Raw genomic sequence first — 16203 nt, forward strand, 5'->3', positions numbered from 1 at the left:
GAATCTTAATAACCTTTGTAACTGACTGCCTCCGTTGTTTTTTGTTTATGCAAAAATGAATATTTATATTTCTTGCCCACTTCCTTGTTATTTGAAATTTTCAACCAGCGTATGGTTAACAGACATTCTGTTTATGGCAATGTAAAAGGTATCAAGTCGGAGATTAGTCATGACATTAGCTTTCAAATATGTGCAGCATTTCTTTGCTATTTGTCGTACATACTTATTTATCACAGGTGAAGGTCCAGATTCATTTATTAATACGGATGGGATGGCTCAGTGAAGTGGGAGATAAAATTACCAGATTTTTTTTTTTTTTTTTTTATTTAGAATATTTGGAAAACTTTAGTTGGTCCATTTTTATGAATGTAAGTAAAGTTTCTCGTAGAAGAAAAAAATATGAGATTCGAGAAAATAGAAGGAAACTAAGACATACGTCCTTACCTGACATTGAACTTGGGGCTACTTATGCCTTGAGTGTCATCACAACTTGAACTTGGGCAGCTGAGGGCATTGTTCAGCAGAGCTTTACGACCTAAAAACGCTTTGGGGGTTGACATTTTTTACCGCTCCCGGCTAGGACTACATTTGAGACTCTTGTCCCAAAGTAACCGTCTATTTGAGCAGTTTTTGTTATTTGGACGGGAAATTAAAAAAAAGCTTCATTTTAGATTATTTATTTTATTGGTAAATGGAGAAAAGAGAGAAGGAATATTTTTTCTTTACCTAGATAACAACATTTAATTGTGTAACTCGCTCGCTTTGCCAAAGGACTATCTTAAGAGGGTCTTCGGGATCTCGGGGAGGGGATGGGAGGGGAGGGAAGGGGCCAGAAGGAATTGGAATGAGGCTAAGTAAGTGGAAAGAAGTGGTCAATAATGGTGGCAAGTCCTTATAACCACAAAAAAAATATAGAAGAGTTGTCACTGTATCAAAATATTTGAAAGAACGCCTTAATGCTAAGGAATGGTTATTTACACAAGAGAGCGTAGCGGAGATTTCTTCACAAACAACAACATTGTATCCTCAAGAAAGATGATTTTTCTTTAACCTAGTGACGAGAAGTCAGTTGAGGAAATCACTTCTGCGCTTCCGCGGCCAATTTTGGAATTTTGTCGTTCGGAGAAGATTTCCCTGAACTCATACAAAACTAAGACAATAATTACAAAAGAAACAGCTTTACCAGATCATAATAGGCATAGAACTTCTATTCCAATTCACTGAAAGGTATACAACTCCTATTCTTGTTTATTTTGCACCAACCAAAACTTGAGTGTATGTATAAGCTTCAATTTTTTCGCAATTCGTTACGTTGAAATATTATTCTGCTGAGACCAGTTACAGATGTTAGCTTTATTGCACTAACTTCTGCACTGTCATAACTCATCTCATTTTGCCTCGACCTGAATTTCGTTTCTCACAGTTGATTGGTATAAAGCTACGTGTCCGTGTACAAATTTCAGGAACCTTCTGCCCATATAGTTAGGGTAATTTGGTGCCTCCATCTTGTACATCACAGGCGAAGTTGACCCAAGAGAGCACCTTTACCATTAAACCGATTCAATATAAACTTTACAATTATGCCTTACAAACTTTGTGATAAATAAAAGTCATTCACTAAATTCGAATTTATCGCAATGTAAAATCAAAATAGCTGGTAACTTTCTGTCTTCACTGAAGATAGTTTTTGCCATAGTAGTGACTAGTTATTGGTTACCGGAAAAACCGTTAACTCATCACAGATCTTCCAGGTCATAAGTTGGTTTTAGGACATATTTATGAAGAACAATATCCTTGAGATATAATGCAGTTAGGACATTCGAAGTTTTTCTTCAATACCTAGCATAAAAATGCTAGTTTTCATCGGAGCGGTAAAATAGTCACTGGTAAAAGCCACAGGCGTCACGAGAGTTTATAATGGATGTTGATCAAAAAGTTCTTATATGAAATGGATGTGGATAAGCTTAGAAACATTTTTACCGGCCATTTCCAGTGTTGTGTTTACCCACATTAATTATTGCCAGCAAACTAAATAGAAGAGTTTTTATCAAGCTATTTGTCTAAATAAAGTCTCGCCGGAACTCCCGAATTAATTAGACTCATTTGGTTATTACGAAAGTTCTGTCCCGTCGGTGAAACGAATTGAATCCCTTTTCGTGAAATGTCCTCTGTGTGAGTATTCTTGGTTTTTGTCGCTATTCGGATAATAAAAGAGCTGCATTTTTACGTTGTGCTCCCTTGCAGTAGTATATCGCTTACGATCCTTATTCTTGTAAATCAACTGGATTAAAGAGCTTTAGCACAGATTTCTTCATTGACGCAACAGAAAAAGACGACGTTGAGGTTTGAGTTGAAACGTAAGACGTGACCTGGATGTCATACGACCTTTGCCTTGAAGAAGAGAAAGAAAGATAAAGCAGTGCTGCTAGATTCTACTCAGAAGCCCCAACCAAATGACCTCACATTGCCGGCTACACCATTCTCTCTTCGATTACTTTTCTGGAATCACTTTCTGAATTTCTTCATTTCATATTTTTTCTTGTAATCACTGAGACAGTCTTGTGATGTTATGCTTAATCATGAAATAAGCCCGGTTGGCTTCCCTCTCGTCCTTATGGAGGGATGACGAGCATATTTGGAAGGCATCACTTCAGGCGGACCGTGTCCCAGCGGCTGATGTCATTGGTAAGGGCTTAAGGTTTACCGACTACTTTTATGACGAGCAGAGAAGGACAATACATGACAGACACAATCAAAGATTTTTTTTTAGTAAAAAGCCTTTGTGACAGGTGCGTCCATGCACTGCAAATCAGCTGCCCCCTCAGTACTTAGGATTCAGATCTGATGTTCATTTCGGGGCACACTTTTCTGTAATAATATGTTCTTTTTTCTGAATTTCCAAAGTGAGCGTTTAAAAATTTTGAATGTTCCTTTTATTCTTGAAATTTAGAACTACCCGATTTCAAAACTTCGTTGATACGTATAGAGTGGAATCTGTCACCATAATTTTACATTTATGAGTCGATGAATTATATAATGCTGTATGCCGATGATTTTCTGTTTTTCAAGTGGGTTTGAAATAAACTTCACGTTTCTATGCATTGCTCAGCTAGAGAGAAAGCTCTCGATAGAAACAGCCCTTGAAATTTTCCTGACCATAACTTAGCATCCTGTACATCCTATAGACTAGCGATGGCCGTCGAGCGGCACACCTCCAGATCTTCTGCCTTGAGAGGAGCCACAGAAGGGGAGCAGTTGAAGGCGCTCCGCCTCCTCTCACGAAACGTAGGGTCTGTAGAGGTGCTCTGCGTCTGGAGGGAGTTTGGTTAAAAGCGCCGCAGGTAGTGGGACGTGTTGGTACTGTCCCGAGAACATCGAGGAACTACTTGAAGACGTCACCACGGGCGTAGGGACGTGGAGAGCGGGCATAGCCGCTGCGTGGGCGTGGAGGCTGTCGTACAGGGAGTCATAACGACGCGGGTCTGGCGAAGGCACGGCAGACTCTCCCGAGGGCGCTATTTGCGTAGGACTTGGTGAGGATGAAGGTTCTTCTGGCCTGACATCGACCACATCGTCGCCTCCTACAGTGTCGTCCTGCACGTCGATCTCGTCGTCAGAGTCCTGGTTAGGAAGAGGATTCTCAGGCGTTGCAGTGACTCCTGTAGGAGACGGGAACGATTCCTTCGCTCGGTCGTCTTTCGCGCCCGTCGAGTTTTCCTTTCCCTCTTTCGTCCTCTGCTCTTTGCGGTTTTCGGACATCGCTTTTTTGCTCCTTTTCCATTTCATTCGGCGGTTCTGGAACCAGATCTTGACCTGCAACGGAAGGAATCCCCATTACATGTCTGTCTCACTCTGAGTAACTCACAAATTTATTCATTGGCTTCAAAACTCATTGTAATTGCTGTCAGTATTTTATTTGAAAATAAAGATATCTTCCCTTAAATTCTTATGTTCCCTTAATTTCATCTATGGTCTCATCCACTACATATCTGTTCCCTGTTGAGTTTGAAAAATTTATAGGCTATGATATATAATATATAATATATATATATTATAACTTATATAATTATAATATAATATATGAATATATCTAATACGTAAGATTTAATAGCATAAACCTCTTGTTGAAGTTTTCCTCTCAAAATGCTTGGCCTATGTTTCTTTATTTCTCTATATGTGTGCCTTTTATTTATTTCTTCAGCATTTTCTTTCTGAATGAATCATGTGAAATTTTGTCTCATTTGCTTTTCGACTGAGGTTTCACGTTTTTCATAAGATTGACATTTTTACTGTCGGGACCTGTAATTGCGCTCTCAATTTTTATCATTCACGATTATACAAATTATGAAGAAACATATTTAAATTTTTTTTAAAACTAGTTGTTAAGGTAAAATCACTCTTTAATTATTAACAGGTGAAAAGTTTAGAGCTTTAGAAATTAACAGAAGCTGAGATATTAAATACGGGGTTTAGATGGGACATCAATTTGGAATCTAAACCTGAATAACAGTTTGATGGCAGCCGACAGATGAAAGGGTATAATTTTATTCAGAATATCAAGAAATTCGTTTAATCAAAGGTAGAGTTATGCTCAGACATTCCATTTAAGAAACCCTTCGCTATACAAGATCGTATTGGAGTAGATTTACTTAGGAGAGGTTCATTGTCGTAGATTATTTATTTTAATAAAGCTATAACAGGAACCATTGCCTCTTGGTGGACTGACTTCCATTTTGGGAAGAAAACTTCCTCCTAAGCTAAGAAAAGCTGAAAGAAATATAATGAAGCATGGTGGAGAATGAAAATAAAACCCTTTTATTCTTACTTGAGTTTCAGTGAGCATGAGGCTCGTGGCGACCTCGAAACGCTTCGGCCTCGAGAGGTACTTATTTTCCCTGAAGTGTTTCTCGAGTTCGAGAAGCTGCTGGGACGTGAAGGCAGTTCGGGGACGACGGGTCTTTCCCAGAAGAGTATGCTGTCCCATACCTGGTGGCAGAAGAGGGAGGTGTTTATTTAGTCGGTACCCGAATAGAAGGAATCAATAACAATCACGTGCTCCATGATGATATTTTACAGTATTTATAAAACTAACATTATTTTTAACATTTTATTTTTAATGAAGTCTATGAAACGTGAAACCAAATTCTCAGGCTTGTTGGACTTACAACATAGAAAAGGAAAAGAGGCTGGAGGTCAGGTTTCGAAAGAAGCGGCAAATCCGTTTCTTACAGGATGGAAGAATGTGTAGGGACTTGAAAAAAACGAACTAGGAAATGATTATCACACAACTTTCGAAGGAAAGCAACCACCACCGAACTGGCCAGTCCAAGTATTCTGCCTAGTAGATTTAGGATGTGGAACGCTGTGTGTTACGAGGTTATTACCGAGAGGACAAAGGACAGCCTTCAAATCAACAGATCATTGGCTGGAAGTCTACTAAAGAAAAGACACTTGGAAGGCTAAGGTGATCTAGTGGTGACAAAGGTAGTATACTTAATTGAACACATTTCCTTTGATTCAGTTTTGTTAATAAAAGAAACGGAATAAAGAGAAACTCAAATACGGAAATAATGTTACAAAATTGGGTGGATAAGGGCGATATAAAACTAAGATGAGCTGTACGACACCAGACAGACAAATTTTAATTATTTTGCTCATCCACAATACTGATACGAGCGAGACACTAATCAGATTGCCATGAAATATGGCAGAAGAATGGATGGGAGAGCTGAGGAAGAATCATAAAAACTGTCTCAGAAGCGCTGAATATTAACAGGTTGTTTTTGTAAGTGGTTTTTGGCAGATGGTAAAGCAAGAAATAATGTTAATCATCGCCAAAAGCTTACGTGTGTAAGATGAGAGGTAGACTACAGACGATGGATAAAAAACAGTGAAAGAGTAAGTGAGAGAACATGAGGAGGAAGATACTGTGGTGCCAACAACAGATGTAAAGTTGCCGGATCAAACATTATATCTAAGTTTAATGGGATGAGAATAAAGAATAAGGGCATTACTATATGAAACAATACGATCTTACGCCACGCTCTGCTCAGTGCCATTAACTTATCAAAGGCAAGGAATTACTAAGTAACTCCGAAATTGAAGAGAAGAGACTAGATACCGTTAAGCTAGGAAGGAAAACTAAAGTGGATTATGCTGCGCAACAGCCATACTGGGCACCAGAAAGCAGAGACTGTTGCTAAGGGTATGTGAGATTTAAGGGAGAAATATTTATGACTAAAAGGCAGCAGAATATGGTGGTATGTTGAAGAATTGGAGCAGCCACCTTTCTTTAGTTCAGGCTGTGATTTGTAAGTTTCCGGGAGGAGGCGTATAAATACGCAGTCGAAAAAGACGGGAGAGACTATAGCAAGAGTGTACTTGATCATAAACGAATCTGATTTCTAATAAAAGAGTAAACAAGATGGTCGTGTTTAAAGGAAACTTATGCATTCCAAATATGTTACATTTAAAAAGAAGTAAATAAAAAAAAAAGGCTTTCAAGCCTAGATCATATTAGAAAATTCATAGCCTAAAACTACTTTTGATACCATAAATTACTAATGATAAACGTAAAATTGGTGTTTCTCTGTGTTTGAAAGAACCGATTAGGTCAATGACCAGAGCTATAGAAGAAAATAGGAGAGAATAGAAATATACAAGATCCGTTTATATTTGATAGGTAAAGTCCACAATGAAATTCGTTACAAAACAATTGTAGATTATTAATATATGTATATTATATATATATATATATATATATATATATATATATATATATATACATACACACACACACACACACACGCACACACACACACAAAGCTTATTGCTTTCCTCCGACTTTTGTGGACTTGATCACTAAAATGAAGTACAATAAACATTTCATGAAACAAAATAAAGCGGGAAACCGTAAAAAAAAAAACATTACAGAAAGTAAAACTGTTTAAACAGGTTGTTGGGCCGTTAAGTCAATTCTAAAATTCCTCTAGACCTTCTTGGCGGAAGAAATCTGAAGTCTTGAGCTAAAGAGCCAACAGGTGATTTAGTTCTAAATTATGACTTAAATTCAACTGGTTAGGAATATTTCTAAAATTATGAGTACCAACACATTTACAAATTTCTTCGCTTATGATATTATTTTCAACATTACCCAGTTTCCATCAAAGGTATTATGCCTGGATGGAATCTCGGGTAATGTTGAAAATGATTTTATAAGCGAAGAAATTTGTAAATGTGTTGGTACTCGTAATTTTAGAAATATTCCTAGCCAGTTGAATTTAAGTCATAATTTAGAACTAAATCACCTGTTGGCTCTTTAGCTCAAGACTTCAGATTTCTTCCGCCAAGAAGGTCTAGAAGAATTTTAGAATTGACTTAAGGGCCCAACAACCTGTTTAAACAGTTTTACTTTCTGTAATGTTTTTTTTACGGTTTCCCGCTTTATTTTGTTTCCTGAAATGCATATTATACTTCATTTTAGTGATCGAGTCCACAGCAGTTGGACGAAAGCTTTAATCTCTGTACATAAATTTTTTTTAATATACTATCGTTTTGTAACGGATTTCATTGTGGACTATGATAAGTACGACATAGTACTTTTTTTTTTATTTCATATGTATATATTTAATATATATATATATTATATATGTATATATATATATAAATATATAATATATATATATATATATATATAGTATATATATATATATATATGGTGGCCCGAGGGATTAGATATCTTTACGTGGCTAGGAACCATTTGGTTACCTAACTACGGGACCTTCAGCTTATTGTGGGATCCAATCCACATTATATCGAGAAATGTATTTCTAATCACAAGAAATAAATTCCTCTCATTCCTTGTTGGCAGAGCGGAAGCGAACTCGGGCAACCAAATCGGTAGGCGAGCATGTAACCCACTCGGCCAACTAGGAACACACACACAAACACACATACACATATATTATGTATATACACTTACATATATATTTTTGTTCTAATTTTCATCATTAAGCCTTTTCCCCAAGGTGATAATTCTGGCCATTTGCTTAATCGGTTGTTTCACACAAACAAACACCAGTATTAACACTTATCAACAGTAAGCTACGGAATTCAAAGACGTCTTAGAGCGACTTTTTAGACCATGAATGTTGTCTGATGTAAACTTGAATACTGCGGAGTATTCTTCCTTTCGACTTTTTTTATTAATTACTTTTTTTTTAAATTAAAATTAACATAATTGAGATGAAATTATATACATATACTATATATATATAATATATATATATATATATATATATATGATATATATATAGTATATATATATATATATGTATATATATATATATATATTATATATATATATGTATTATATATATATGTTATATATATATATATTTATCTATCTATATATATATATAACATATATATATTTATTATATATATTATATATAATATATATATATATTATATATATATATATATATTTATCTATGTATATATATATTATATATATATATATATATATATATATATATAATATATATATATATATATATTATATGTTCTGTATATATATATATATATATATATATATTATATAATATATATCATATCTATATCATCATCTATATATCTATATATATATATATAATATATATATATATATATATATAACTATATATATATATATATATATATATGATATAATGTATGTATATATATGATAACATATATAATATACTATATATATATTATATATATATATCATATTCTATACTATTATCTATATCTAATAGTATATATAATATATATATATATTATATGTATATATATATATATAAGTTATGCGCTCGGTGCTAACCAGCCAATAGATATAAGAGGTTTCGTTCTCGTGTAAAACATTACGATGACGGAACATGATTACGAAGGAGAAGCTCCTCCCACACACGTGTCAAGCATCATCAGTCCCGCCCGCAGAGTTATGTTCCCGCCCACATTTCCTGCAGACACGAGTCTCAAAGAGGTGCACGTGTCGCCTTCCACTAATTCCACGCGATCTTCGGATGACCGGCGCAGGACACGCGTCACTTGACAACTTTCCAGCTCATCTCTCTCTTGGGTTAAGGCAAGAGCCCAGTGTGGAGAGGCCTGGGCAATCATTGCTTACTTGGGCACAGTTTAAAAAGCACCAGAAAAGAGCTATTGCTTTGAAACGGAACGAATAAAATGAATTTCATTCGGTTGTGATGTTTTTTTTTTTTTTTTTTTTTTTTTTTTTTTTTTTTTTGAATGAGGGACGGTTTTTACTCTTGTTCATGCTTCCATCACGTTCTCGAAATTTTCAGCAAATGATATATATCTATAATACATGGTGTATTTATATATATGTGTGTGTGTATGTATCACCATTTTCCTCTTCCCTTTTCACGGCGTCTTCAGAGTTTTAATGTAGCCTTCTAGTTCTCGGCAACTCATGAATGAGGTTGATAGCGTCGTGACTGTACCTAACCCATGTTGCGGCCCACCACACTCTACACTGTTCAGGTGGTCAAAAGAAGCACTAGGAATCTTATATAAACACACACACACACACATGTATGTATATATATAATATATATATATATATATATATATATATATATATATACATATATATACATATATATATATATATATATACTATATATTATATATCTATATATATATATATTATATATATATATTAAAAATCGCCACTTGAATCCCTAATATTAGGGATGATTAGCCCTAATGCGTCTTCGCCAACTATTGCTCCCGTAGACATCTTCCTCCGCGAGACCGTTCTCCATGTCTCCTTTCCCTTCATTACGTTATTTCATCCTACAGCTCCCTCTCGCCCTTCTACCCCTAGCAGGCCCCACCCAGGCTTTCTTTCTTCTCTCCCGTCACTTTCCACACCACATGCACGTACGTACGTACCATCTGTGTCTCGACTGCCATGTCAGATCAGTCGTCTTTACCACTCTGGTATCGGATGTATTATGTCCCTCGCTCTCCCGTGTCTTCATTTTCAGCTACGTCTTTCTCCACCTTGTGTGCGACCCACTTCGTAACTGATTTCAACAAAACTCGCTTCATCTGGTCCATCTGGGCCAATTATCCATCCCTAACCCTCTGGGTGGCGAGTTGAGTATCATGGCGTATATATATACACCCATCATCCTCAATATTAATATCTATATATAATATATTAGAGGATGATTGCTGAAAATTCTTTCCTGATGAAAAGAAACACTTGAGAGTTTATAGACTTAAGTCTTTTTTTTATAATCGTTCTGTGGGACGTATAACATCTTGATAGATTTTCAATGTCTAGGCCATATATCTCACAGTAGATTAAAGATTCTGACTATTATGTTATTGATAGTCACAGATTTGTCAGTAATATTTGTAGTTAGACCTCGCTCTAGATCAGACCTTGAATTAATAGCTCCTGATGTTATTCTGAAAGATCTGCCTTGAAATTTAGCATCTGAAAAAAAAAGGAAAAAAAAGAAAGTTGCTGAATTCTAAAATGTATTTTTCAGCAGGGATCCCCAAAGGAAAGAATTGTTTTCAGCAATCTGTCTAATCAGCATTGCTTATATATATATATATATATATATATATATATATATATATATATATATATATATATGTATGTATGTATATATGTATATATGTATATATATATATATATATATATATGTATATATATATATATATACGTATATATATATATATATATATTATATATATATATATATATATATGTGTGTGTGTGTGTGTGTGTGTGTGTGTGTGTGTGTGTGTGTGCAGCAGCTTGCAGTTCATGACTTATGATTGGAATGTCTTGCTATCATTCTCATGTCGTTTTCTCTTAACCGTCAATCAAGTAAAAATGCAAATTTAAACATCTTTGTCGAACGTCAGTTTGGTATCGAATGTATTATTTCTCTTCTCTCTCTCTCTCTCCTATTGAAGTCAACCTTGAAGGTGTTCATTGTATCACACCATCGAATTAAACAACAGTAATTTATCAGCAAATGACCTCCGACCTTTCTTAAATCCGGAACCTGAATCTGCCGAAGAGCATTATAGATTCTCTGAACTTCCGGCGTCGTCCCTTGCTGCGCCTGCCAGTGACATGGTTTATGGTCATTAGAGCTCTTTAATGCAATGTTTGGTTATACGATTTCTCCCTTCCCTTCTGCCCCGAGACAGCAGATGTGCCCTTGATCGATTCGACCGAAGCCGAAGCTCATAGCTTCGACGAAAGAGCCCTTTCTGCTAAAAAGGGATAATTCATTAGTTACATATCGCCAGATTTGCCTCTAGCGCCAGAACGCATCAGTCCAAAACCTAATCTCCCGATGGACTGTAATTGTTCAAATTGATCATCGACAAACATATTTTACGGTTCATTAAGTTGGCGCCAATAAGGGGGAGAGAGAGAGAGAGAGAGAGAGAGAGAGAGAGAGAGAGAGAGAGAACCCGTAAAAATCCCCCATATGCGCTGTTTTCCGGGAGAGTACATTGAAGGGGAACGTTTCCCGCCATTGTTTACCTTTTCCTGACTGTAGACCCTTTTTTTTTTTTTAGGGTTCTTTCTTCCAAAAGAATAAGATCTGGGGCTTCTAAATGCGAGTGTTACCAAAATTTCCTTTTACAAGGAAAAAGTTTTCGACCATTTCTGGAGCGGGTTTTCGGCTCAAACGACCTCTTTTAAGGCATGGAATAAATGGTAATGTAACATCGATATGTTCCCATCTGCGCAGGGCGATCGCCGTTTGTTTATCCGCCATTAGCGCGCGATGACACGAATTGGCGCGCTTTTCACGGCTCGGCCACCGGGGCCCATTTACATATATTTAGCTCCGCATTTATTCTTGACGCCCAATGGTTATTGCACTCGGAAAAGGAAAAGAAAGGCGATGAAAGGAAAAAGAGTAAGAGGCGATAAAGAGGGAGGAGGGTGTTACGATATGGCGATGGGAAGCGATGAATACCGATCTTAAGCTAATCCTCAAACACACACATTCAGGAGAGAGAGAGAGAGAGAGAGAGAGAGAGAGAGAGAGATGGAGCAGGTGCTACTCTTGCTGAGGTCCAGTTTTACTTTGTTCTACTAACAGGGAAAACCAATGACTAGAAGCAAGCCTCATTTTATACATTTTACTAAGTGCGTTTTGTAAAGTAGAATTACTTAACGTCAAATTCGAGTATCCTGTTTAGCCAACTTTGGTTGTACCGAGATAGAAACCGACAAAAACCGCGTTCTCATGATTGTCCTTTCCAGATTTTCTAGATAGTTATAGCACTGGTTCCTCTTCTACCCGTCCTTTAATTTGCGGACACACTTCCTGCACTAACTTGTTATTATTTTGAAAATATTGTCATTTATCGTCTCCTTGCTCCCCTTTGCTTAAGATGTATCAGAGTTATATCTGCCATAAGTGGCTATGATTGATTTGCTCTCTGGTTTTGTAAAATTATGGTAGACCCCGGCAGAAGTTGCTCTGGAGTGCTGGATTTTTTTGAAAGGGAAGGAAGATCATTTTTAATATAATGGTTTTTCTTTGATGAAAATTAAGACAAATTTTATGTTGTAATGATTAATAGCCGCGGCATCCATGATTAAGGACAGTTTTTAGTTAGTGATCATACATCCGGTAATATATTGAGATTTTAAACATGTACTCATGTCAAGAAGTTGACGATGATTACACGCGTTAAGAATTGAGGGACGAAAAAGAAACCAACTAGAGACTTCACAGCGAATTCTTTTTAGACATCCCCCCCCCCCCCCCCCCCCCCCCTCTCTCGCTCTCTTCTCCTCTCTCTCTCTCTCTCTCTCTCTCTCTCTCTCTCTCAATCAAATATCACATTATTAGCTTGCATTTGGAAAATACGAGGAATGCTGGACACTGTTTATTAACATCTGAGGACTAAGAACGGCAATTGTTTGGTATTCAGTGAAATCCAGGATCCTCCAGCAATCATGAAAACTCAATCAGGCGCAATCTTCAGTTCCTCCAACAAGCATTTGTCCACCGAGACGAGACGAGACGAGGCGAGGGGAATCTGGGGAGAGGCGGAGGAGGAAGAGGGGCGAAGCGACCATAGCCAATCCATTTGTTAGAGTTTGCGCACACTTCATTGCTCCTCTGTGTCAGTCTTGATTAAACACCGCACAATTTATTCATTAGGTCTTTTCAATTCTCTCTCTCTCTCTCTCTCTCTCTCTCGCTCTTTCTCTCTCTCTTCGAAATCATGATTTTAAAGATGAGAGGAGAGGGAGTAAGGAGGGTAGGAGGTTGATAGTAGCCGGCGAAGGTAGCCAGGGCGTCTTCCTCCCTACGACAATTTACAGTAACCTTCTACCTCACTGAGTTCGTTTGGGATTTGATGAACTTTCGTATCCAGATTCTCTCTCTCTCTCTCTCTCTCTCTCTCTCTCTCTCTCTCTCTCTCATTAAGGAGGATAATGCAATATAATATTAAATAATTCTCAGTTTTTACATTTGTTAACGCTAATATTATAGTTATTTATTAAGAGGGAAAAATAAAGTGCATAAACGGAAGATATGATGTGAAGTGAGTACTTCGAGAGTGTTTTTCTTGTTCAAGTTCAGAACCACATTTATTCCACCACCACATTTATTCCAGTATTAAAATGGAAGTTCTCTTAATTAACAGGAAAGTGTCGGTAAATGCGCAACCGTCGATGTTAGTGACGTGGAGAATTTCTCTTCAGTAAGCAAAACCTTATTCCATTACTCGGCGTCTAGAAATACCAGCAGTCACTAGGGAAAGTGCTGGCTGCCCGAGGGTGATGACTGCCTCTACCTTTTAGTGTTTATCTAGTAATTACCCTGCTTTGTTTTTCAATCCCTGTTAAAATCCTCCACGATCTGAATGATCAAGTATCCCTTGTGGAACACTTCTTAGACTCGACTCTCCCTGGTCTTCTCTCTGAAAACCAGCTGCCCAGTCATGGTACTCCAGAACCTTCCAGATCTCTCCTTACAATGCATAGTCCCTGAGGGGTCTGTGCGTCCAGCAGCATCACTCCAATATCCCTCTTTCTTATTGAAGAACTTCTGTTGCTAATAAGGCCAATTTACAATATCCCATGAATTTATGCATATCTTGACTTCAGGTGGGTAGGTTTTCTCATTTCTTGCAGACAACAGATATTTATACCTTGTCTCCCGTTGTGAAAAATGTCTTCTCTCCCTTTGGCTTCTGAGTAAAGAAGGGCTTACTCAGATGAGTCGTTGCTCTTTGGTGATTCCAGTAGTACTCCCGATCCTACAACCCGATTCTATTCTAGTGCTGTGCCTTCCTTGAGATTTTCTATATTTTCTGCCCGTAAAGCCTTTAGGGCTCTGGTATCCTTGACATCCAGTCCAGATCGTATATCAGCGTGTTTCCTGGAGGAGTTTGCATCTGACGTGACTTCGGTTCGTCTAATTGTTTGCAACATTCACTAGTTCAGACAGCTCCAAAGAAAGGTGAGAACCCCAACTGTTCAGACAACCATTTACATTTAATCATATAAGCATTTCAAATCTTAGCACATCTTCGATTTCTCATATACTTTAAATCCACATCTCCTCGTTTACATCACTGATCTGATCACTGCAAATCAGCATCCTCACGACACTTTCATATTTACCTGATATTATCCTCTTCAGAGGACGTCGTGGAATCTTTTGTCATCTACTCTTTCTATTTGTAAGGTATCTGAGAACCCGTCATGCAATCTTTATGCAAACAACTCCCCTTGCCCCATTTGCCGCCCTCTTGCATGAGCACTTTTGCTTCCAGGATGTTATGACCTCTCCTGTCTAATACCTTTACCTGTCCATCTTTAGAGTTTATAGTATACTAAATATTTTCATTTTTTACTTAGATGTGAATATCTGTAAATCTAAATGTGCATATTAGATGGTATTTCTATATAATATTTATAGCTGTGAGCGTACACCTGTACTGTACATAAATATATTATTTGCGCTGTACATAAATATATTATTTTCATTTATTAGTTACACATCTGCTGTTCCAGATAGGAGGCTAATCTGTCTAACTTATGACAGTTTTTCAATCATTCCGTGCCACAATGATAGTGTCTTAACCAAAAGTGGATTTCTATATAAGAAATGCCGTTTGTCTCGAAGTGTTGTAAATCTTTCATTCTAGCAATATTATGAGAAAAATACTTCACGATTGAATACTGCATTATGCACAAAAATGAAAGACGTTTTTTGTGGATCGTAGTCACTCTGCATTTCACGCACTTTAGACCTAAAGGCGGAGATTGTTTACCGAAAGTAGAAAAGAAGAAAAGTCAAGACATTGAAAGGCCGCAATCAACATGCGGGAAAACACACACACATTGTTAACGTTGATATTCTACCTCTTGCAAAGTGAACATTTTTGTGGGTTGCTGTGCCGTCACCGTACCTTTGACATCAGTTGGGGACTTCTGAATCCTTATAGTGTGATAGCCAAACCAATTTAGAATAATTGTTATTGAATACTGAACATTGACGAATTCTTGAATAATGGATGAAAAGATGGTGTTTTCCCTCTTAAAGAAGATTGCGACACATCACAGCTTCTCTAGTCGGCGCCGTTCAATTTTAAGTTTTCTTTAAATCTGGCGCTTTCTTAAAGAAAACCATTGTGTTACACATTTCGCCATGATGATATCTACGCTATTTGCAGCTACTGCATTGCAATTTCAGTATTTCAGTCTTGCCCAGAGAAACGGTTCTATTTAAAAGGAATAGACGCGTGTCACTCTTCTTGGATGCATTTGTATGATGGAATTAAAAACGATGTTAACTTTGTCCTGTTCACACATTGATGTTAACGTGTCTTGCCTCAATCTCTCCCCTCCATCAAAGAGATGGCGCTTGTCCCCGACCATTCGCTTGTGAATAGTGCTCAACTTTCACAGAGTTATGGGGCTTGGGCTAATAAATATCTTATTTACTCAAGAACATCAAGTAGTTCTGGTGTCAGGCCAAGTTTCACCTTTATCATTCGTCAGTCCTGCATTCTTGTATCTGTATGAAAATCATGGTCCGTAAAGTCATGATTTCGGGTTTCCGGCTACAATTTGTGAAGAATTGACTTCATGGAAAGGAAAATAAGTAAGGTCATTAACTG

At 37.0% G+C, this 16203-nt stretch overlaps 1 protein-coding gene across 2 annotated transcripts in view; it reads right to left on the bottom strand.

Annotated features, from left to right (window-relative positions):
• Positions 1-676: 676 nt before the first annotated feature.
• Positions 677-16203, bottom strand: part of LOC135212732 (motor neuron and pancreas homeobox 1-like) — a 104533-nt gene continuing 89006 nt past the window's right edge. For both annotated transcript variants that reach the window (XM_064246439.1, XM_064246438.1), the window contains 2 exons: positions 4826-4986; positions 677-3813 (listed from right to left, as the gene is read on the bottom strand). In XM_064246439.1, coding sequence (XP_064102509.1) covers positions 3277-3813; positions 4826-4986 — 698 coding nt within the window. In that variant the 3' untranslated portion in view covers positions 677-3276. The remainder of the gene's footprint in view (positions 3814-4825; positions 4987-16203) is intronic.

This window comes from Macrobrachium nipponense, chromosome 41 (assembly GCF_015104395.2).
Source record: "Macrobrachium nipponense isolate FS-2020 chromosome 41, ASM1510439v2, whole genome shotgun sequence".
In the NCBI taxonomy this organism is placed as follows: Eukaryota; Metazoa; Arthropoda; class Malacostraca; order Decapoda; family Palaemonidae; genus Macrobrachium; species Macrobrachium nipponense.